Source organism: Pan troglodytes, chromosome 2 (assembly GCF_028858775.2).
Source record: "Pan troglodytes isolate AG18354 chromosome 2, NHGRI_mPanTro3-v2.0_pri, whole genome shotgun sequence".
Classification (NCBI taxonomy): domain Eukaryota; kingdom Metazoa; phylum Chordata; class Mammalia; order Primates; family Hominidae; genus Pan; species Pan troglodytes.
In genome coordinates this window covers 145,171,502-145,193,877 of record NC_086015.1, presented here as the reverse complement: position 1 = coordinate 145,193,877, position 22,376 = coordinate 145,171,502, and the positions used below count along the sequence as shown (strand labels likewise).

Sequence of the window (22,376 nt, the reverse complement as noted above, 5' to 3'; positions counted from 1 at the left end):
AAAACACCATCTCTAGAAAAAATACAAAACTTAGCCAGGCATGGTGGTATTACTCCTGTAGTCCCAGCTATTTGGGAAGCTGAGGCGGGAGGATCGCTGAGTATAGGAGGTCAAGGCTGCAATGAGCCAAGATCAGGCCCCTGCACTCCAGCCTGGGTGACAGAATGAGAAGAATGTCATTTTCTTTTTCTTTTCTTTTTTTTTTTTTTTTTTCCTGAGGCTGGGTCTTGCTCTGTCATCCAGGCTGGAGTGCAGTGGCACAATCTCGGCCCACTGCAACCACTGCCTCCTGAGTTTAAGCGATTCTCCTGCCTCAGCCTCCGGAGTAGCTGGGATTACAGGCACCTGCCATCATGCCCGGCTAATTTTTTTTTTTTTTTTTTCTTCTATTTTTAGTAGAGACTGGATTTCACCATGTTGGCCAGGCTGGTCTTGAACTCCTGACCTCAAGTGATCCACCCACCTCGGCCTCCCAAAGTGCTGGGATTACAGGCATGAACCACCGCACCCAGCCGAGAAGAATGTCTTTAAAACACACACACATGCACACACGCATACACACACACACACACACACACGCACGCCAGGCGCAGTGGCTCATGCCTGTAATCCCAACACTTTGGGAGGATGAGGTGGGTGGATCGCCTGAGCTCAGGAATTCGACACCAGCCTGGGCAACATGGTGAAACCCAGTCTCTACTAAAAATACAAAACATTAGCTGGGCGTGGCAGGACGCACCTGTAGTCCCAGCTACTCAGGAGGCTGAGGCAGGAGAATTGCCTGAACCTGGAGGCAGAGGCTGCAGTGAACAGAGATCACACCACTGTACTGCAGCCTGGGTGACAGAGTGAGACTCTGGCTAAAAAAAAAAAAAAAAAAAAAACACACACACACACACAAACACACACACACACAAATCTGACAGCAAACATTACATTTAGTAGTGAATAAAAAGCTTTCAACTTGGCATAAGAAACAAGGAGAATCCCTAGTTAATGACCACCTCTATTCAGTATTGTAGTGGAAATTCTTGCTAGTGCAGTAAGCCAAGAAACAAAATGGAAAGCCTTAATAAAAGAATTGTAAATGAAGAAATAAAATGGCACTATTTGCAGATGATGTGATTGTATCCCAAGAAAAAACAAAAGAATCTACAGACAAATTATGAGAAAAATGAATTTAGCAAGGTTGCTGGATATAAGGGCATATAAAAATGAACAGAATTTTTTTATTCTAGCAAAAAATACAAACAGGCCAGTAAACATGAAAAAGTGCTTATCAGCATTAATCATTAGAAAAATGCAAATGAAAACCACAGTGCAATACCACTTTACATCCATCAGAATGGCTACAATGAAAAGGATAGACAGTGCTAAGTTTGGCAAGGATATGAAGCATCTAGAATGCTCATACACTGCTAGTGGCAGGAAAAACTGGTACAGTCATTTTGGGAGTTAGCAGTGTCTGCTGAAGTTGAATGTACACATACCCGTAACTCATCAATTCTGTTCCTTGTGTATACTCAACAGAAATTTGTGCACACATTCACCAAAAACATGTACAAGAAAGTTTATAGAAACACTATTAGCCTTCAACTAGAAACAAACCAAATGCCCATCTGCAGAATGGATGAATGAATTGCAATGTATTCATACAATGAAATGAATGAAATACAGTCACATGAAAAGTGTGAATGAATCTCTCAAATAGTGTTGTCAGATACAAAAGGGTACATACTATGTGATTTTAATTTAAAGTTCAAAATAGGTAAAACTATAATAGAAGTCATGGTAACAGATATTCTTGAGGTGTTGTGTTTGGGTGGAACTGTAACTAGAAGGAGACACTTAACACAGTTGGTTTGCGTACTTTTCTTTATGTGTTACGTACGTCAATGACAATTTGCATTTAAAAACTCAGGGAGAAGTTAAACACTGTAGCCAGGTAACTCTCAACTTGTAGGCTGTAAGTCACTAGACGATGGGACAGGACTATATAAGAAGAAAAGGAAAGCTTTCTTCCTCATGTTGTGGGCTCCTGTGGTGTATTCCTAGCCATCTTTTATAGACTAAGCTCAGACTAAGGAGTGGAATTGTTGGGTCATACAGTTACTCTTTGTTTAGCCCTTTTGAGTATGGCTAGACTGTTTTCCAAAGTGGCTGTACCGTTTTACATTCCCATAAACAATGTATGAGTATTCCAGTTTCTCCACGTTTTTGCTAACACTTCTTGTGAAATGGTACCTCATTAATAAAAATTAACTCAAAGCATTTTGATTTGCATTCCTTGTATATTCTAGATGGAAATCCCTTATTAAATACATGATTTGCAGAGTTTTTCTCCAATCTGTGAATTGACCTTTCATTCTTAATGGTGTCTTTTGAGGCACAAATGTTTTTAATTTTGATGTTTAATTAACTTATTTTTTTCTTGTGTTACTTATGCTTTTGTGTCATATATCTAAAACATCTTTGCCTAATCCAAGGTCACAAAGACTTAACACCTACGTTTTCTTCTAAGAGTTTGATAGGTTTAGCTCTTACATTTAGGTCTTTGCTTTGAGTTAATTTTTATTAAGGTTAATTTGTCAAATGTAACCCAGAAGCATATAGAAAATCTATGAAGAAAAAATAGGTGTTTTTTTTTTTTTTTTTTTTTTTGAGACAGCGTCTTGCTCTGTCTCCCAGGCTGGAGTGCAGTGGCGCAGTCATGGCTCACTACAGCCTTGACCTCCTAGGCACAAGCAATCCTCCTGCCTCAGCCTCCTGAGTAGCTGGCATATATCACCACACCTGACTAATTTTTACATTTTTTTGTAGAGATGAGGTCTCACTATGTTGCCCAGCCTGGTCTTGAAATGCTGGGCTCAGGCGATCTGCCTGCCTCGGCCTCCCAAAGTGCTAGGATTATAGACTTGAGCCACTGTGCTTGGCCAAAATAGGGATTTTTGACATTTATTTTTATAACATTTTTACAGTTATTTTAATTTTTCAAACAAGCCTGGGTTTATTATTTAAAATTATCAGCTAAATTAGAAAAGTAAACTTTTATTTTAATCCTCATTTTCTAATGGTGAGATAAGCATCCTGAACTATTTTTTTCAAGAAAAGGCATACCTATTCTGAAGGTGGCAGCAGTAGTAGTTAACCAGATGTGACAATGTAAGTAACTTAAAGAATGAAGAACAGGCTACTCTGGGCACGTTGCCTATGGGGTAGTCCTGCTCCACAAGGAGCAATGTAAAAAAAAAGAAGAAGAACAGTAAAATGAATACAATAGAGTTTGTATTAGTTTTGCTCAGAAACATGACCCCCTCTCATATTGAATTTGGTTTTGTAGCCATAATTGATGATGAAATACATAATACATAAACTACAGCATCTTATTTGCAGAAATACACTGGCTAATAAAGCCATGAAATCATCAAAACTTAAGCATCAAAGACAACAAAACATAAGTCAGTTCAAAACCAAAAGAACCATGGAGAAATAATAAATTGTTGGGCAACTATCACCACTATCCATCTCGAGAACTTTTTCATCATCCCATATTGAAACTCTGTCCCCATGAAGCAACAACACTACATTTACCACTCCCCCACAATCCCTCTGTTCTACTTTCTATGATTTTGACTATAATTTGATTTCATATAAGTGGAATCATACAATATCTTTTTATTTATTTTTTGAGACAGAGTTTCGCTCTGTCGCCAGGCGTGTACGGTGGCGTGATCTCGGCTCACTACAACCTCCGCCTCCTGGGTTCAAGCAGTTCTTCTGCCTCAGCCTCCCAAGTAGCTGAGACTACGGGCACGCGCCACCACGCCAGCTAATTTTTGTATTTTTAGTAAACGGGGTTTCACCACGTTGGCCAGGATGGTCTTGATCTCTTGACCTCGTGATCCGCCTACCTCGGCCTCCCAAAGTGCTGGGATTACAGGTGTGAGCCACCACGCCCAACCCAATATTTATCTTTTTATGTCTGGCTTATGTCACTTATGTCTTCACGGTTCATCTGTAGTGTAGTATGTATCAGAATTTTATTCCTTTTTAAGGATGAATGTATTTCATTATATGTATATACCACATTTTATCTGTTTATCCATTGGTGGGCAGTTGGGTTGCTTCCACATTTTACCTATTGTGAATAATGGTGCTATGAGCATGGGTGTACAAATATCTGTTGTTCCTGCTTTCAGATTCATCTGGGTGTATACCCAAAAGTGAAATTACTGGATCATATGGTAATTCTATGTTTACTTTTTTTGAGAAATTGCCATATTGTTTTCCACAGTGGCTGTATCATTTTATATTTCCACCAGCAGTGCATAATGGGTGCAGTTTCTCTACATCCTCTCCAACACTTTCTCGTTTTCAGTTTTTGTTTTTTTAATAGCCATTCTAATGGGTATGTAGTGGCATCTCATTATGGTTTTTATTTATATTTCTCTAATGATGAGTGATGTTGAGCATCTTTTCATGTACTTTTTGGCTATTTGTATATCTTCTTTGGATAAATGACTATTAAGTCTTTTGCCCTTTTTTTTTTTTTTCTTGAGACATTCTCACTCCCAGGCTGGCGTGTGATGGCGTGAACTGCAACCTTTGCCTCCCAGGTTCAAGTGATTCTCATGCCTCAGCCTCCCAAGTAGCTAGGATTACAGATGTGTACCACCACGCCCAGCTAATTTTTGTATTTTTTTGTGGAGATGGGGTTTCACCATGTTGGCCAGGCTGGTCTCTAACTCCTGACCTCAAGTGATCCACTTGCCTTGGCCTCCCAAAGTGCTGGGATTACAGGCACGAGCCACTGCACCTGGCCCTTTGCCCATTTTTGAATTGAGTTGTTTCGTTTTTTGTTGTAATTCTTTATATAGCCTTTTGCCTTTTAGTGTTCTTTAACTAGAGACATTTTTTGCTTAACTTTCAAAGTGGCTTACTGGATTGGTTGCAGGACCAAATCTCTCATCTGTGTATGGCAGGTGTTGACTCTTTTAACCTCCTTTGTTGAATTTTAATGTTGATGTTAATTGAGTTTTGGCATGATATTCTATTAACCTTCCAAATAATAAGCTTAATTTCTTGATCCAGCCATTGTTGAATAGTGCCCTTTGGTTTTATATTGCTTATGAAAATTCTAGCAGCTCATGAAGGGGATAAGATCACTTGTAGTGTACCATATGTTATATGCATTTCATCCTCACAACTTGTGAGATGTGTATTCTGCATTTTTCAGATGAAGGACTGTGGATCAGAGTTAAATCGAGTAAACTGCTCAAAATATGTATCTGATAGTTTACTAATGTTGATATTTAACCAAGTTTTCTTCAAGTTTATTATCAATTTATGCACTGAACTGATTTTATAAAACTCTTACATGTAGGCTTGTATCTACATTTCAAGAGTATAGCCATCACTGTTTTATAATAGTTGTTAAAATTGTAGTTGTTCCTACTTAAGGACTATGTTTAGTTTCTTCCTTTAAATATTATCCAGGTGTGACTACAAATATTATCCAGGTATGACTATAGAAAGCCAATTAGCTAAGTGATTGCCCGAAACCACCCTATCTTATTGCTGCCTTTAACAAAAAGACCAAGAATTGGATGAAAAACAACCCTGCTTCACTCTTGGCTTTTCAAAAGTATGTAACTGGCTGGCCTGAAGGTAGTGAGTTATCTCAATTGATGGTTCACAATCAGTTGAACACAGATCGAACTCCCTGTTCTACACTTTACCCCCTACTTGAGTAGGGGGTAAAGACTACTTGAGTAGTCTTTTAAAAAAAAAAAAAAGAAGAAAAAAGCATATAACCACTAAGTTGAGAAATTTATTTACTTTAAGCCATTAACCAGTTCTTTTCCTGGCTATATAATCCCATACACAACATTATTTCTGCCCAATAGAAATTTTAAAAGAAAATAAATATCTGAAGTTAATTTTAATATTTTTAATTTAGTCCAGTATATCCAAAATATTGTATTTCAGTGTGTAATTAAATATAAAAATCACTAGTGAGGTATTTTACATTCATTCCTTATATTAAGTATTTAAAATCCAGTGTGTTAAACTTACGACATATCTCAATTCACACTTCCCACATTTCAAGTATTCAATAGCCACATGTGAGTTATGCCTAGGGGTATTGGACAGTGCTGATTAGGAGGTTTAAAATGCAACTCATAAATTTAATTCATCTCTTCGATCTCAGTAAATGACCCTTCTTTCTAGAGGTCATTCTACTATTCCTCTCTTCCTTACCCTCCACTTCAGACAATTTTATTGATTTTTTGTCTTTTAAAATTTTGTAAATCCATCTTTTTATCTCCTGCCCTACCACAGCCCCAGTTTGGGGATTCATATTCTCTTACCTGGGCTATTGCAATACCCTCTCAGTTGGTCTTTGTGTCTCTGCTTTTGCCTCATAAATTTCTACTGTTACTAATTCTGATTCCAAAATCTGCTTTGCAGTGAGAATGTCTGCCTAACTGAAAATGTCACCATTCTACTCCACTACTTAATACCATTCAATATATTTTAGTGATTTCACATTATTTCAAATAAGTAGTCTGTGAGGTAAGATATATATGCTGTCCTATACTATCACAAGGGATGCATACACAACTCTTTGGGAATGTAGGGAAAGGAGAGTAGATATCCTTTTCTCATATTCCTTTTAAAACTGCATGTTTAGTATCTGTTTCTATGTACATAACATAGAACATGTAAATTATTTATCAATAAATATATTCACAGTCCCACATCACTTAATGAGGGGCTATGTTCTGAGAAAGGCTTCATTAGGCGATTTCATCGTTGTGTGAACATCATCAATGTACTTACCCAAACCCAGGGTGGTATAGCCTGCTACACACTTAGGTACTTGGTATAGCCTATTGCCCCGAGGCTACAAACCTGCACAGCATGTTACTGGTTTGAATACTATAGGTCATTGTAACACAGTGATAAGTATTTGTGTATTTAAACATACCTAAACATAGAAAAAAGTAGAGTAAAAATACCTTGTAAAAGATTTTTTTTAATGATACACCTTTATAGGGCACTTTTCATGAATGGAGCTTGCAGGACTGGAAGTTGCTCTGGGTGAGTCAGTGAGTGGTGAGTGAATGTGAAGGCCTAGGAATTTACTGCACACTACTTTAGACTTTATAATCACTGTATACTTAGGCTACAGTAATTTATTTTAAAAAGATTTTTTTCTTCAATAATAAGTTAACCTTAGCTTACTATAACTTTTTTACTTTATAAACTTTTTAATGTTCTCAAACTGTTTTACTCGTGTAGTAACACTTGACTTAAAACACAAACAATATTGGCCAGGAGCAGTGGTTCACATCTGTAATCCCAGCACTTTGGGAGGCCAAGGCGGATGGATCACTTGAGGTCAGGAGTTCGAGACCAGCCTGACCAACATGGTGAAACCCCATCTCTACTAAAACTACAAAAATTAGCCAGTCATGGGGGTAGGCGCCTGTAATGCCAGCTACTCGGGAGGCTGAAGCAGGAGAATCGCTTGAACCCGGGTTTCTCAGTGAGCTGAGATCGTACCACTGCACTCCAGCCTAGGGGATAGAGTGAGACTCTTTCTCAAAACAAACAAACAAACAAAAAAAACACAAACATATTAATGGGTCCAAAAATACACTTAGATACAATGAATAATATCTAGTATTTGGTAGTACAATAGGTTGCTGTAGTTAACAACAATTGATTGTATATTTTAAGTAACTAGAGGAATGGAATTGGAATGTTCCTAATACAAAGAAACAATAAAGGCTTGAGATGATGGATACCCCAATTACCCTGATTAATCATTACACATTGTACAGCTGTACAAAAATATTTTCTTTATATCCTTATTCCATAAGCTTTTTTCTGTTTGTGTTTTAATTTCTAATTTTTTTTTTTTTTTTTACTTTTGAAACTTTTTTGTTGAACACTGAGACGTGGCTGGGCCGGGTGGCTCACACTTATAACCCAACACTTTGGGAAGCTGAGATGGGAGGGATCACTTGAGGTCAGGAGTTCAAGAGCAGCCTGGGCAACATAACGAGACCCTGTCTCTACAAAAAAGAAATTAGCGAGGCATGGTGACATGCACCTGTAATTCTAACTACTTGGAAGGCTGAGGTGGAAGGATCACTTGAGCACAGGAGGTTTAGGCTGCAGTGAGCCATGACGGCGCCACTGCACTCTAGCCCGGGCAACAGAGTGAGACCCTGAATCCAAAAAAAAAAAAACCCAAAAACAGAAAACTGAGACAGAGGGCCAGGCGCAGTGGCTCATGCCTGTAATCCCAGCACTTTGGGAGGCCGAGGCAGGCAGATCACCTGAGGTCAGGAGTTCTGGAACAGCCTGGCCAACATGATGAAACCCCGTCTCTACTAAAAGTACAAAAATTAGCCAGGTGTGGTGGCGCACACCTGTAATCCCAGCTACTCGGGAGGCTGAGGCAGGAGAATCGATTGAACCTGGGAGGCGGAGGTTGCAGTGAGCTGAGATCACGCCACTGCACTCCAGCCTAGGGGATAGAGCGAGACTCTCTCTCCAAAAAAGGAAACTGAGACACACTATCCTAGGCCTACAGGGGCGTCAAGATCATCAATATCACTGTCCTCCACCTCCACATTTTGTCCCACTGGAAGGTCTTCAGGGGCAGTAACACACATGGAGCTGTCATCTCCTGTGATAACAATGCGTTCTTCTGGATACCTCCTGAAGGATTGCCTGAGGCTTTTTACAGTTAACTTTAATTTATAATTTGAAGAAGTACGCTCTAAAGTAATGATGAAAAGTATAGTTTAGTAAATACAGAAACCAGTAACATAGTCATTTATTATCATTATCAAGTATTATGTACTGTCCATAATTGCATGTGCTAGACTTTTATAGGACTGGCAGAGCAGTAGGTTTGTTTGCCAGCATCACCACAAACATGTGAGTAATGCATTATTACTCACATTAACCATTACGATGGTTACTACATCACTAGGCAATGAGAATTTTTCAGCTCCATTGTAATCTTATTGGACTACTGTTGTATATGCGGCCCATCATTGACTGAAATGTCCTTATGTGGCAAATGACTATAGTTTTAATTTCAGTAAAAAAACTATAATCTACATAGAATAGGAAAAGATAAGTATGTTAGCTGTACAAGGGCAGAGTTTTTGTGTTTTTTCACTGACTTATTCTCAGTGTCAATAACAGTATCTGGCATAGAATAGTAACTGGTCAATAAATATTTGTTGAATAAATAAATGCTATGCATAGAAAAACACTAACTTTATACTTTATTAGGCCTCTAAGGCAAAAAGTAAGTTTAAATAAACATTTTCTCATCTCTATTCAATTTAAATTTTTGACACCTGAAGTAAAACTTAAATTACTGTCTTCTTGCATTATCTTACAGAGATTTGTAAAGAAACTCTCTAATATGTATAATGGAGTAAAAAAAACTTTTTTCCCTTCTAGTAAACGAAGCAAAAAAGGAGATAAAAATGGGAAAGGCTTGAGACACTTTTCAATGAAAGTGTGTGAGAAAGTTCAACGAAAAGGTACAACATCGTACAATGAAGTCGCTGATGAGCTGGTGTCAGAGTTCACCAATTCAAATAACCATTTGGCTGCTGATTCGGTATGTAAATCGTGAACCTGACATTGATTTTGATGGATGATGCTACTTCTTTGTGTTATCTTTGTTATAGATTTGAGGAATCACGACTATACTTGAGGGTTTTATCCTTTATTTTGGGGGATTTTGTTGTTGTTGTTGAGTTTTATTTTGGAGGGAATTCCTTTTTTTTTTTTTAGGCGGAACCTCACTCTGTCGCCCAGGCTGGAGTTCAGTGGCGCGATCTCGGCTCACTGCAACCTCTGCCTCCCAGGTTCAAGCTATTCTTGTGACTCAGCCTCCCGCGTAGCTGGGATTACAGGCGCACACCACCATTCCCAGCCAATTTTTGTATTTTTAGTAGAGACAGTGTTTCACCATGTTGGCCAGGCTGGTCTCAAACTCCTGACCTCAGGTGATCCACCTGCCTTGGCCTTCCAAAGTGCTGGGATTACAGGCGTGAGCCACTGTACCCAGCCTTAGTTGTTTTTTGTGTTTTTTTTTTAACATTTAAAAAATATTTGGCCAGGCGCAGTGGCTCACGCCTGTAATCCCAGCACTTTGGGAGTCTGAGGTGGGTGGATCATGAGGTCAGGAGATCGAGACCATCCTGGCTAACACTGTGAAACCCTGTCTCTACTAAAAATACAAAAAATTAGCCAGGCATGGTGGCATGTGCCTGTAATCCCAGCTACTCAGGAGGCTGAGGCAGGAGAATTGCTTGAACCTGGGAGGCGGAGGTTGCAGTAAGCCAAGATCGCACCACTGTACTCCAGCCTGGGCGACAGAGTGAGACTCCGTCTCAAAAAGAAAAAAAAAATTGGTCGCCTATCCAATAATTTTTTATTGTTTCTGAATCTTATTGTTTCTTCAATGTCTAAGTCAACAAGAAAATTTTATTTTTAATTGGAAAAGGAATACATAAATATGTTTATAAAAAATTCAGTCGTCCGGCAGAGTCTCAAATAAATGGAGTACAGTGGTGCAGTTTCGGCTCAATGAAACCTCTACTTCCCAGGTTTAAGTGATGCTTGTGCCTCAGCATCCTGAGTAGCTGGGACCAAAAATGGCAAGGCTCTGCCTCTACAGAAAAAAAATGTATTTCTTTATCTTTTTTTTTTTTTTTTTTTGATATGGGGTCTCACTATGTTGCCCAGGCTGATTTTGAACTCCTTGACTCAAGTGATCCTCCAGCCTCAGCCTCCCAAAGTGCTGGGATTACAGGCATGAGCCACCATGCCTGACCTCTACAAAAAGTTTTTTTTTTTTAATTAGCCAGGTGCAGTGGCACAAACCTGTAGTCCCAGCTACTCCAGAGGCTGAGGAGGATTGCTTGAGCCCAGGAATTCAATCATGCCACTGCATTCCAGCCTGGGTGGCAAAGCAAGACTTCGTCTCTTTGGGAAAAAAAAAAAAAAAAAAAAAAATATATATATATATATATATATATATATATGGCTATGACTGTTTCTCTAGAGCACTGATTTAGCCCTATCCTATTGATTCTGATATATTATTCTTTAGATGTTCTTTAATTTTGGTTTTAATTTGTTCTTTGACCTAAGGATTGCCTTAGAAAGAGTTCTTATAGTTCCAAGTTTTGTTTGTTGCTTTAAAGTTTTACTTTTATTACTTAATTTGTCCAGAGAATATGATTTGAACTATTTCCCTTTTTTTTTGGATTACATTGAGATTTTCCTTGGGAGCCATATGTGATTTTCTTTTTCTTTTCATGTTCTCTAGGCACTTGAAAAAAAAAGTCTATAGCATTCTGTTTCTGAGTGAAAGCCATGGTTCTCACAATGATCTGCAAGCCCCTTTGTGAGCTTGCCCACCATTACCTCACTAATCTCGTCTTCTGCTATGCACTGTCTCATTTACTACCCTCCAGCCACATGTCACTATGCTCCAGCTACATGTTTTGTCCCTGATCAGGCCATTACACTGCTTTGCCTAGAGCAGTCTTTGCTAGGTATTCATATGGCTTCTCTCTCCCTGCCTTGTGATCTTCACTCACCTGTCACCACAATGAAGCATTTCTTCTTAGCACTTTTCAATATCTAAAATACATTTTTACTAATACCCTATCACCGCCACCTTCCCAGGATATAAACAAAGGTTGAGTTTTTTTCTCTTTATTCATTGCTTTGTTATTTTTCTGATAATTTAGAATGCTTGTAGTCTCAGTTCTTCAGTTGGTTACCTTTATAACTTAAGTTCCTTGAGTTACCACCTGTAGACAGTATCTATTGGTTATGAAGAAAAACATATGTTTTTTTCTGTCTTCCATTTTTCTCTTCTACCATAGGACTCAGATTAGATATATTAGTATATTTGTTAAAAAGAATAATACTACTACTATAGGCCGGGTGCAGTGGCTCACGCCTATAATCCCAGCACTTTGGGAGGCCGAGGTGGACGGATCACACTGTCAGGAGTTGGAGACCAGCCTGGCCAACATGATGAAACCCTGTCTGTACTAAAAATACAAAAATTAGCCGGGTGTGGTGGTGGGCGCCTGTAATCCCAGCTACTCGGGAGGCTGAGGCTGGAGAATCACTGGAACCCAGAAGGTGGAGGTTGCAGTGAGCTGAGATCTCACCATTGCACTCCAGCCTGGGCAACAGAGCAAGACTCTGTCTCGGAAAAATAGTTGTTTTTATTACTTTAAATAAATAGATTGTGCTGAACCCTTTATTATTATTTAATCTGCTTTGAACAACATCCATATCCCTTTCAATATCAAAAAGAGGAAATTGGCATACCTATCACATTGCCTCCTCCCAGTACTTGTTGTTACAGTATCATTGTTTCTACAGGGTCAAGATTTCTTTTTTTTTTTTTGAGACAGAGTCTAGCTCTGTCACCCAGACTGGAGTGCAGTGGCTCAATCTTGGCTTACTGCAACCTCCATCTCCCGGATTCAAGCGATTTTCCTGCCTCATCCTCCTGAGTAGCTGGGATTACAGTCATGCGCCACCACGCCCAGTTAAGTTTTGTATTTTTTAGTAGAGATGGGGTTTTGCCATGTTGGCCAGGCTGGTCTTGAACTCCTGACGTCAGGTGATCCGCCCACCTTGGCCTCTCAAAGTGGTGGGATTACAGGCATGAGCCACCACTCCTGGCCCATTGTCAAGATTTCTAGTATTTACATTCAGTTCTATAACTTAAATCCCCCACTTATTTAGATCTAGTTTTATATTTAGGTGGATTCAGTGTTCTCCACCATCCTTTATTATCGTTGCATTTCCTGAGGACCTTGTTCCACAATGTAAACCAACATGGTTTCCTTGATTGAGTAAGTCTTACTATCAAAAAATAGAAGAAAAAGGCCAGGCACGGTGGCTCACACCTGTAATCCTAGCACTTTGGGAGGTCGAGGCAGGCAGATCATGAGGTCAGGAGTTCAAGATCAGCCTGGCCAATATGGTGAAACCCCGTCTCTACTAAAAATAGAAAAATTAGCTGGGCGTGGTGATGTGCATCTATAGTGCCAGCTACTTGGGAGGCTGAGGCAGAAGAATCGCTTGAACCCGGGAGGTGGAGGTTGCAGTGAGCTGAGATTGCGCCACTGCACTCCAGTGTGGGCGAGAGAGTGAGACGCTGTCTCAAAAAAAAAAAAAAGAAGAAGAAGAAGAAGAAGAAAAATGGTCAGCTGAACTGAACAATGTCCCTTGTCATATAGAGGATTATATTTTGGTACAAGTTCCTAGTCCCATTGTAGATTGGAGACAGTTTGCAGATCAGCAGTGGTCAAGGAACACATTTTGAGAAGCACAGTTTTACCCAGAACTTGAATAAATGTCCTTGATTTTTTTAAGTCTAAAATCCTCCCAGATAATGCAAGGGCTTAGAACACTTTACCTCCAATACCTTTTTCTGTTAATATGTATACTATTTGTTGTCATGTATATTAAGTTCTGTATTCTAGACTCCATAAGGCATTATTATTGTTTTATACAGTGAAAATTGAGATTTACCCACATATTTACTTTTTGGGGTGGTCTTCATTCTATCCTACATATCTAAGCTCCCATCTTAGATGATATTTCTTCTACCTGAAGAAATCCCTTTAGTATATTTCAGTGTAGATCTGCAGGTAACATGATCTTTATTTTTAAGATTATTTTGTTTTATATTGTTTGAAAGTATTTTTATTTCATCTTTAATTTTGAAGGATATTTTCTCGGAATATAGAATTCTTTTGGATGTTTTTGTCAGTTGGCTAAATAAAAAAATAGAATCCTTCCAGCACTTTGAAGTTGTAATATTAATTTGATATATTCATATCATGTGACTGTATCTTAACCCTTAAGATTTATCACTCAGTGAAAATATTTTTTAGCAGGCTTATGATCAGAAGAACATTAGGCGAAGAGTTTATGATGCTTTAAATGTGCTAATGGCAATGAACATAATTTCAAAGGAAAAAAAAGAAATCAAGTGGATTGGCCTGCCTACCAATTCTGCTCAGGAATGTCAGAATCTGGAGGTAAGTGAGAAAATCTGTTTATGAATAACTGTTTGCATTATTTTACATCACAGGCATTTTAATTTAAAAATGTAATTCTAATATAAAATATTTCCAATTTTTCATGTATACTATGTCATTTTTTAACAGACTGTAGAATTTTAGAATTGGAAGGCGCCTTATAGGTATAGTCTGCAGTTTAATTTGCAAATGATGAAACTGAGGGATATAAAAGTTGAATAACAATTTGATTTTACTGTTTCTTAGAGAAGATTTTTATTTCATCCTAAGTTAATTCTGAGCACTCTACTAATAAACTTCTGGTGAAATGGTATCTTATTTGATGAGATGCTTGCTGTATGTATCCAAAAAAAAAAAAAAAAGGATCAAGCTGGCTGTTTATTTCCTTTATTGGTTACACAATATTCTGAATATAGCTGTGGAAGTCAGACTTTTACTTTGAAATAGTAGCAACAGAATGAATAGTGTTTCATTTGTGTCTTTACCAGAATGGATAGAATTTTGGAATGATGTATGCAGAAGCATTTTAAGTTCTGTTAACTTTAAGCATTATAGAAAACTCTTCCTAAATGAGCATGTTCCCTGACATACTGTTTCTAAATTGACTTAACATAATTTTACCATCATGGCCATAAATGGAGTAAACTGAGGTTAAATATGGCTTTTGGGCCAGGGGCGGTGGCTCACGCCTGTAATCCCAGCACTTTGGGAGGCCGAGGTGGGTGTCAAAATGGTAAAACCCCGTCTCTACTAAAAATACAAAAATTAGCCAGTGGCGGACGCCTGTAATCCCAGCTACTTGGAAAGCTGAGGCAGGAGAATCGCTTGAACCTGGGAGGCAGAGGTTACAGTGAACCGAGATGGTGCCATTGCACTCCAGCCTAGGCGACAAGAGCAAGACTCCATCTTTAAAAAAAAAAAAAAAAAAAAAAAAAAAAATATATATATATATATATATATATATATATACACACACACACATAGCTTTGGGAGATAAGATTGGTTTCCTGTTTTTCTCAGTCTTTTCTCCCCAGCAATTCAGTTATTTGGTATTATTATACTTATGGATGGAGAGAGAAACCAGATATTCATCAGAAGCTATATAATATTTTTCATATGCTACAGTGGAAATATCCTCCTTTTCTTGTTTTTCTTCCTTCTGATAGAGTGGAATTTGAGCATCATTTTCATGACCAGTAATATTGAGCTGATACCAAAGACTCATTAAGCAAAAAAAACCTATTCACATCTACCCTGTGCTTAATCACAGGTTATACAAGGCAAATCTCTGACCCCAAGGAACTGTCATTCTCACCGGGGAGAAGAGAAATGTAAAAGAGTTACCGAAAATGTGATTACTCCTAAGAAAGAAATGTACAGATTCTCTGCAAAGAGGGCTGAGGGAGGGCTTTACCAAGGAGATAATCCCAGAGCTCAGGCATGAGGTGGGAGTAGTCTGCCAAGTGGATAAGGGTGGGGAGGGCCTTCAAGGCAGAGGTGCTACATGGGCTGAGACAGGCATGAGAAAGCTTGCCTGGAGCTGGGTGTGGCTAGGGAACAGGCATGGAGAAAGGAGGATAGATATCTAAGTGTTAAGCAGTGGAGACCTGATCCTGTAAACAAAGGGAAGCAGTTGATAAATTACAAAGAGAAGGGTTGATAGGATGTTTTTTAAAGGATCACTCTGCCAGTGGGTTGGAAATAAAATTAACAGGTAGGGAAGGAAATGGAATGGGGGAGGCGGATTAGAGATGGTCTGAGTTACGGCAGCGGCCATGAGATTGGAGAGGTGTTTTAGAGGTAGAATCAGTGCAGCTTGACCTGGTTGGATGAGGGACAGGTAAGGGGCCTGGCTTGTCAGAGCTTCTGATAAAGGGATGCTCCTACAACATCTTTTCAAATGCAGAACGCCACACAGATTTTACAGTGAATCTTAAGTAATTTAAAAGTAAAACGTGGTGGATAGAGGAACCATGAATGGAAACTGCTAGTACAGACTAGACTGGATGCGGAGCAAGTAAGAGATAATCTGCTGGAGCAGACAAGAAAAATGTCTTATTTGATGATTGAAAGACAAAATTGTAACAAATTTAGTTTAAAGATCTTAATTGCCTTTTATTTGTGATTCTAGAATCTGGCAACACCTCACTAGTAAGTAGAATGAGTATTCCTATAAGCTGAGCAGAAGAGGTTGAACATTCTTCAGTGTTTTAAAGATAGAGAAGCAGCAAAGGCGGATAGAGGCAGAAACAGAACAAAAAGCAGACTGGACATATCAATGTCACTTTCCTTGTAAGGGTAAAATAGAGAAGACTCTCTTATGCCAGCTGCAACTGGCCTGTTTGGGTAGTTTGCTATTCTCTTTCTCTCCTGATTTCCTAGGTCAGATAAACAACTCAGTTTTGGCCTGGTGGCATTTCAGCATGAGTGACTCCATTTTTGTTTGGTCTGTTGAGCTTAGTGCAGGAGCTCAGTCCAAACCAGTGGGCTCCTATAAATTTTCTTTTTTTTTTTGTTGAGTTGGAGACTTGCTCTGTCACCCAGGCTGGAGTTCAATGGCGCGATCTTCGGCTCACTGCAACCTCCGCCTCCCGGGTTCGAGCAATTCTCCTGCCTCAGCCTCCCGAGTAGCTGGGATTACAGGCGCCTGCCAACACGCCTGGCTAATTTTTTTTTTTTTTTTTTTTTTTTTTTTAAGTAGAGACGAGGTTTCACCTTATTGGCCAGGCTGGTCTCTTGGCCAGGCTGGTCTCGAACTCCTGACCTTGTGATCCGCCCACCTTGGCCTCCCAAAGTGCTGGGATTACAGGCTGAGCCACCGCGCTTGGCCATAACTTTTCTTAATAGATGTCATTGGCTTTTGCCCAAGGAGACAGTGAGGAATTCAACTGCAAGGAAGTTCAGACCCTAATGTCTGTTTTCTCTGAGTAGTTATCAGATTGAGAAAAAAAGCAGTAGTTTGAAGCTGGAAAATTTGTCCAATAAGCATGTTTCTTTTTTTTTCTTTTCTTTTTGAGACAGGGTCTTGCTTTGTTGTCCAGGCTGGAGTACAGTGGCGTGATCTTGGCTCACTGCAATCTCTGCCTCCCAAGTTCAAGCAATTCTCGTGTCTCAGCCTCCCAATTAGCTGGGACTACAGATGCGCGCCACCACACCTGGCTTTTGTATTTTTTGTAGAGATAGGGTTTTGCCATGTTGGCCAGACTGGTCTCAAACTCCTGATCTCAAGTGATTCTCCCCCCTCGGCCTCCCAAAGTGTTGGGATTACAGGCCTGAGCCACCACACCCAGCCTACCGTGATGTGTGAGATATCTGTATTATCAGCTGTCCTCATTGGAGAGTCAGCTAAGCTGGAATTGTAAATAAGATCTTGCCTTATTCTTAGAGGAGTAATATAACAAAGTAATTAATAATAGAGTCCCTGTAACCAGAGGATTTAGGTTCAAATCTTGGCTCTTGCCATTCACTAGCTGCGTGACCTTGGGTAGTTACTTAAGCCCTCTATGCCTCCGTTCCCTTCGATGCAAAGTGGATAACAACAGGACTTAACTCATAAGGTTTTTGTGAAGGTGAATTAAGATAATGTGTGTAAAATGCTTACTTTTGTGTTGGCAGATAGAGTGAGTATAAACTAAGTGGTACTATTACTTTGATTAGAACTTGAATAATAATTGCAACAAGTACTGCTAACAAGTATTCATTAAGTGTATGATTTCATTTTTAATGACAGTTGCCACAGATCTGATGTTGTGTCTACTTGTTCACTCCAGCCCCTGCCCCCTACAAAGATATGATTTGTCTTTATTCATATTGTTAAAATGGGTTCAGTTTCTCTAGGGAAAATTGTTATCTCAGAATAGGGACCTGGAAAGTGAACGATACTTTATACTCTACCTATGTTCATATTATTTTGTAACCAATGTTTTAAAGATAGAGAAGCAGAGGCGGATAGAACGGATAAAGCAGAAGCGGGCCCAGCTGCAAGAACTTCTCCTACAGGTAAAGATACCAAGATGTTTTCATTACCTTCCCTGTTTCTCCACTTGCTGCCTTTTGGAGTCAGTGTGTTTTCTAATTGTGGTGCCTCTGAGTGGTGTGTGGTGAGCCCACGCCAGGGCAGCCTCTCTTACCTCCTAGCTTGTTGCCATCCACGTGCTCTGCCTTAAGATGGTCCCATCTGTTGCCATCATCTCAGCTCCACAGTAGCTTCCCTGCCCTGTGTGTGACTTAACGCCAGGCAGCAGTTCACTGTTGACACTCAGGCCTCTCTAAACATAAACTGTCAGGGGTCTTTTTGTGTTTGTTTATTTTAGCCCGAATTTGGAATATCCACTAGTGAAGCTAGTTAAATTTTAGGTGCTTCAAGTACAGTAATCAAATCTGCCTGTAATACTTAATTTTATCAGTAAATGACAGAATGGCATGAAATAGTTCAGTAAGATTTTTGTTGTTGTTGTTTTTTGAGACTGAGTCTCACTCTTTCGCCAGGCTGGAGTGCAGTGGTGCAGTCTTGGCTCACTGTAACCTCTGCCTCCCGGGTTCAAGCCATTCTCTGCCTCAGCCTCCCAAGTAGCTGGGATTACAAGTACCCGCCACCACGCCTGGCTAGTTTTTTCGTATTTTTAGTAGAGACGGGGTTTCACCATCTTGGCCAGGCTGGTCTTGAACTCCTGACTTTGTGATCCACCCGCCTCAGCCTCCCAAAGTGCTGGGGTTACAGGCATGAGCCACCACACTGGGTCTGTTTCAGTAAGATTTATAGAAATACCAAAATTTAGGCTGGTTATATATATATATATATATCTCATATATATGAGATATATATGTTATATATATATCTATATATATGAGATATATATATGTTATATATATCTATATATATGAGATATATATATGTTATATATATCTATATATGAGATATATATATGTTATATATATCTATATATATGAGATATATATATGTTATATATATCTATATATGAGATATATATGTTATATATATCTATATATGAGATATATATATGTTATATATATCTATATATGAGATATATATGTTATATATCTATATATGAGATATATATGTTATATATATCTATATATGAGATATATATGTTATATATCTATATATGAGATATATGTTATATATATCTATATATGAGATATATGTTATATATATCTATATATGAGATATATGTTATATATATCTATATATGAGATATATGTTATATATATCTATATATGAGATATATGTTATATATATCTATATATGAGATATATGTTATATATATCTATATATGAGATATATGTTATATATATCTATATATGAGATATATGTTATATATATATCTGTATATGAGATATATATGAGATATATGTTATATATATCTGTATATGAGATATATATGTTATATATGATATATATGTTATATATAGATATATATGTTATATATAGTTATATATGTTATATATAGTTATATATGTTATATATAGTTATATATGTTATATATAGTTATATATTATATATAGTTATATATTATATATAATTATATGTAATATATAATATATAAATAATAATGTTTTGTTTGAAGAGAATATTGTGCAGCTTTAAAAAAAAAAAGCTGAAACTGACAGTTTATTCCTATGCTCCTGCCTGTAGAATTCTACCAAACGCTCCTCCTTGAACTCCTGTGCTGCCATCTTCTTCCCCCCGGCAGCCTCTCTGTTGTCCCTATCCCTGCACAGTTATCTGCAGTATCCCCTAAGAGCTCATGCCCCAAACCCTGTGCTGGGGCCCTCCTGGAATTTCTTCAAAACCATGGAACATTTTGGAGCTTAATTTTTTTGGCACGTTATTTTTAAAAACCTGTTTATCAGCATGCCAACAGTCATCTGCCTATCAGAAAGAATGGTGCTGGGCAAGATCACCCTCATGTGTGTAGGACTTTCCTGTCTCTAGATGCCTGATGCAAAGAATGAAACCATATTTTTTCCCTGTTTACCTCTGTACCATGAACATTGTTTTTTTATTTTTTAAAGTCCTGAACTTCTTTTCCTCTACTGTCTCTCAAACCAAATATTTGTAGAAGAGTTCCACCCAGGGGCAGCCTGGCTGTCAACATTTATAGAAACAGGTCTCTCTAAACATTAAAGTGAAACCCAAAGTATAACTGAAATCAACTTGTGGTCTTCTGGTAAACTTAAAACTTATTTCCAAAGGCCGGATGTGGTGGCTCACGCATGTAATCCCAGCACTTTGGGAGGCGGAGGCGGGCAGATCACCTGAGTTCAGGAGTTCGAGACCAGCCTGACCAACATGGAGAAACCCCGTCTCTACTAAAAATACAAAAAATTAGCCAGGCATGGTGGCGCATGCCTGTAATCTCAGCTGCTTGGGAGGCTGAGGCAGGATAATCTCTTGAACCTGGGAGGCAGAGGTTGCAGTGAGCTGAGATCGCCCCACTGCACCCTAGCCTGGGCAACAAGAGCGAAACTCTGTCTCAAAAAAAAAAAAAAAAAACTTATTTCCTCCTAGCATTTCAGTTTTTTTCCTTTCATCAAATAAATTAAGTTGTCATAGAAAGTAAATTAAGCAGGCCGGGCGCAGTGGCTCACGCCTGTAATCCCAGCACTTTGGGAGGCCGAGGCAGGCGGATCACGAGGTCAGGAGATCGAGACCATCCTGGCTAATACGGTGAAACCCCGTCTCTACTAAAAATACAAAAAATTAGCCGGGCGTGGTAGCGGGCGCCTGTAGTCCCAGCTACTCTGGAGGCTGAGGCAGGAGAATGGCGTGAACCCGGGAGGCGGAGCTTGCAGTGAGCCGAGATCGCGCCACTGCACTCCAGCCTGGGCGACAGAGCGAGACTCCGTCTCAAAAAAAAAAAAAAAAAAAAAAAAGAAAGTAAATTAAGCAGCCGGGCACGGTGGCTTACTCCTGTCATCCCAGCACTTTGGGAGGCTGAGGTGGGCAGATCACGAGGTCAGGAGTTTGAGACCAGCCTGACAAACATGGTGAAACCCCGTCTCTACTAAAAATAAAAAAATTAGCCAGGCATGGTGGTGCACACCTGAAATCTCAGGTACTCAGGAGGCTGAGGCAAGAGATTCGCTTGAACCCGGGAGGCGGAGGTTGCAGTGAGCCAAGATTGCACCACTGCACTCCAGCCTGGGCAACAGAGCAAGACTCCGTCTTTTTTTTTTTTTTTTTTTTTAATAAGTAATCCATTTGCTGTGGCTAAGCTCACTTGATTTTTTTTTTATAAGCTCATGTCACAACTCACTCATGTCACATGACACAGGTAACTATTAACTCCTTGCTACCACCTCTCTTTTATTTTTGGTAATGTAGAAGAATGGTGTGAGTAAAGCAAACCTGTAGATAATCCCAATATCCTACTTTTATCTCTATAATTGCCCTTTCCAGCCCTTAAACCTTTTCCATAATAAACGCATAGGAAAATGAATGAACACACTTAAAGCTGTTCAGCCTCTGGAATAGATGTTAATGAGTTTGAAAAAGAACAAAAGGCCAAAGGAAATCAATCAAAGGGCAACAAATAAGTCAGTTCAAAATAAGTGAATTATTTTTCCTTTTACTATCCAAAATAACGTTATATGGTATATGAAATTTGTGAGTGTTAAAAAAAACATTATGACCAGGTGCAGTGGCTCACGCCTGTAATCCCAGCACTTTGGGAGGCCAAGGTGGGCAGATCACAAGGTCAGGAGTTCGAGACCAGCCTGGCCAATATGGTAAAACCCCGCCTCTACTAAAAATGCAAAAATTAGCCAGGCATGGTGGCGGGTGCCTGTAGTCCCGGCTACTCGGGAGGCTGAAGCAGGAAAATCATTTGAACCCGGGAGGCGGAGGTTGCAGTGAGCTGAGATCGTGCCACTGTACTCCAGCCTGGGCAACAGAGTGAGACTCCGTCTCAAAAAAATAATAATAAATAATAGTAATAAAAACATTATGTTTTTACTGCTCTCTTCACTTGAAAAACCATTGATACTATTAAATGTACACAGCATTAAATAGTGAATCACAAATACATAAGGGCCATTAGTTATCACTGCTTATATTCCCCCATATACCAGGGTCCTCTTGTGGCACTAGGGACACCAAGTTAGGCAAAGTGTAGGAACAGCTCTTGAGATGTGTATTCTAGTAAAAGGGAAGAGAAGCTATGCAGGAGTATTTAAGCATGTAATTCTTTTTCTCAGTTCCACAGTTTAATCATAATTTTTCCTCAT

General features: G+C 39.0%; 1 protein-coding gene across 50 annotated transcripts in view; it reads left to right on the top strand.

Moving 5' to 3' along the window:
- TFDP2 (transcription factor Dp-2) overlaps positions 1-22,376 on the top strand; it is a 199,330-nt gene that overhangs the window by 162,611 nt on the left and 14,343 nt on the right. For 17 of the 50 annotated variants that reach the window (XM_009446482.4, XM_063805224.1, XM_063805235.1 and 14 more), the window contains 3 exons: positions 9,496-9,658; positions 13,983-14,126; positions 18,057-18,125. In XM_009446482.4, the coding sequence (XP_009444757.1) occupies positions 9,496-9,658; positions 13,983-14,126; positions 18,057-18,125 (376 nt within the window). 50 annotated transcript variants of the gene reach the window in all.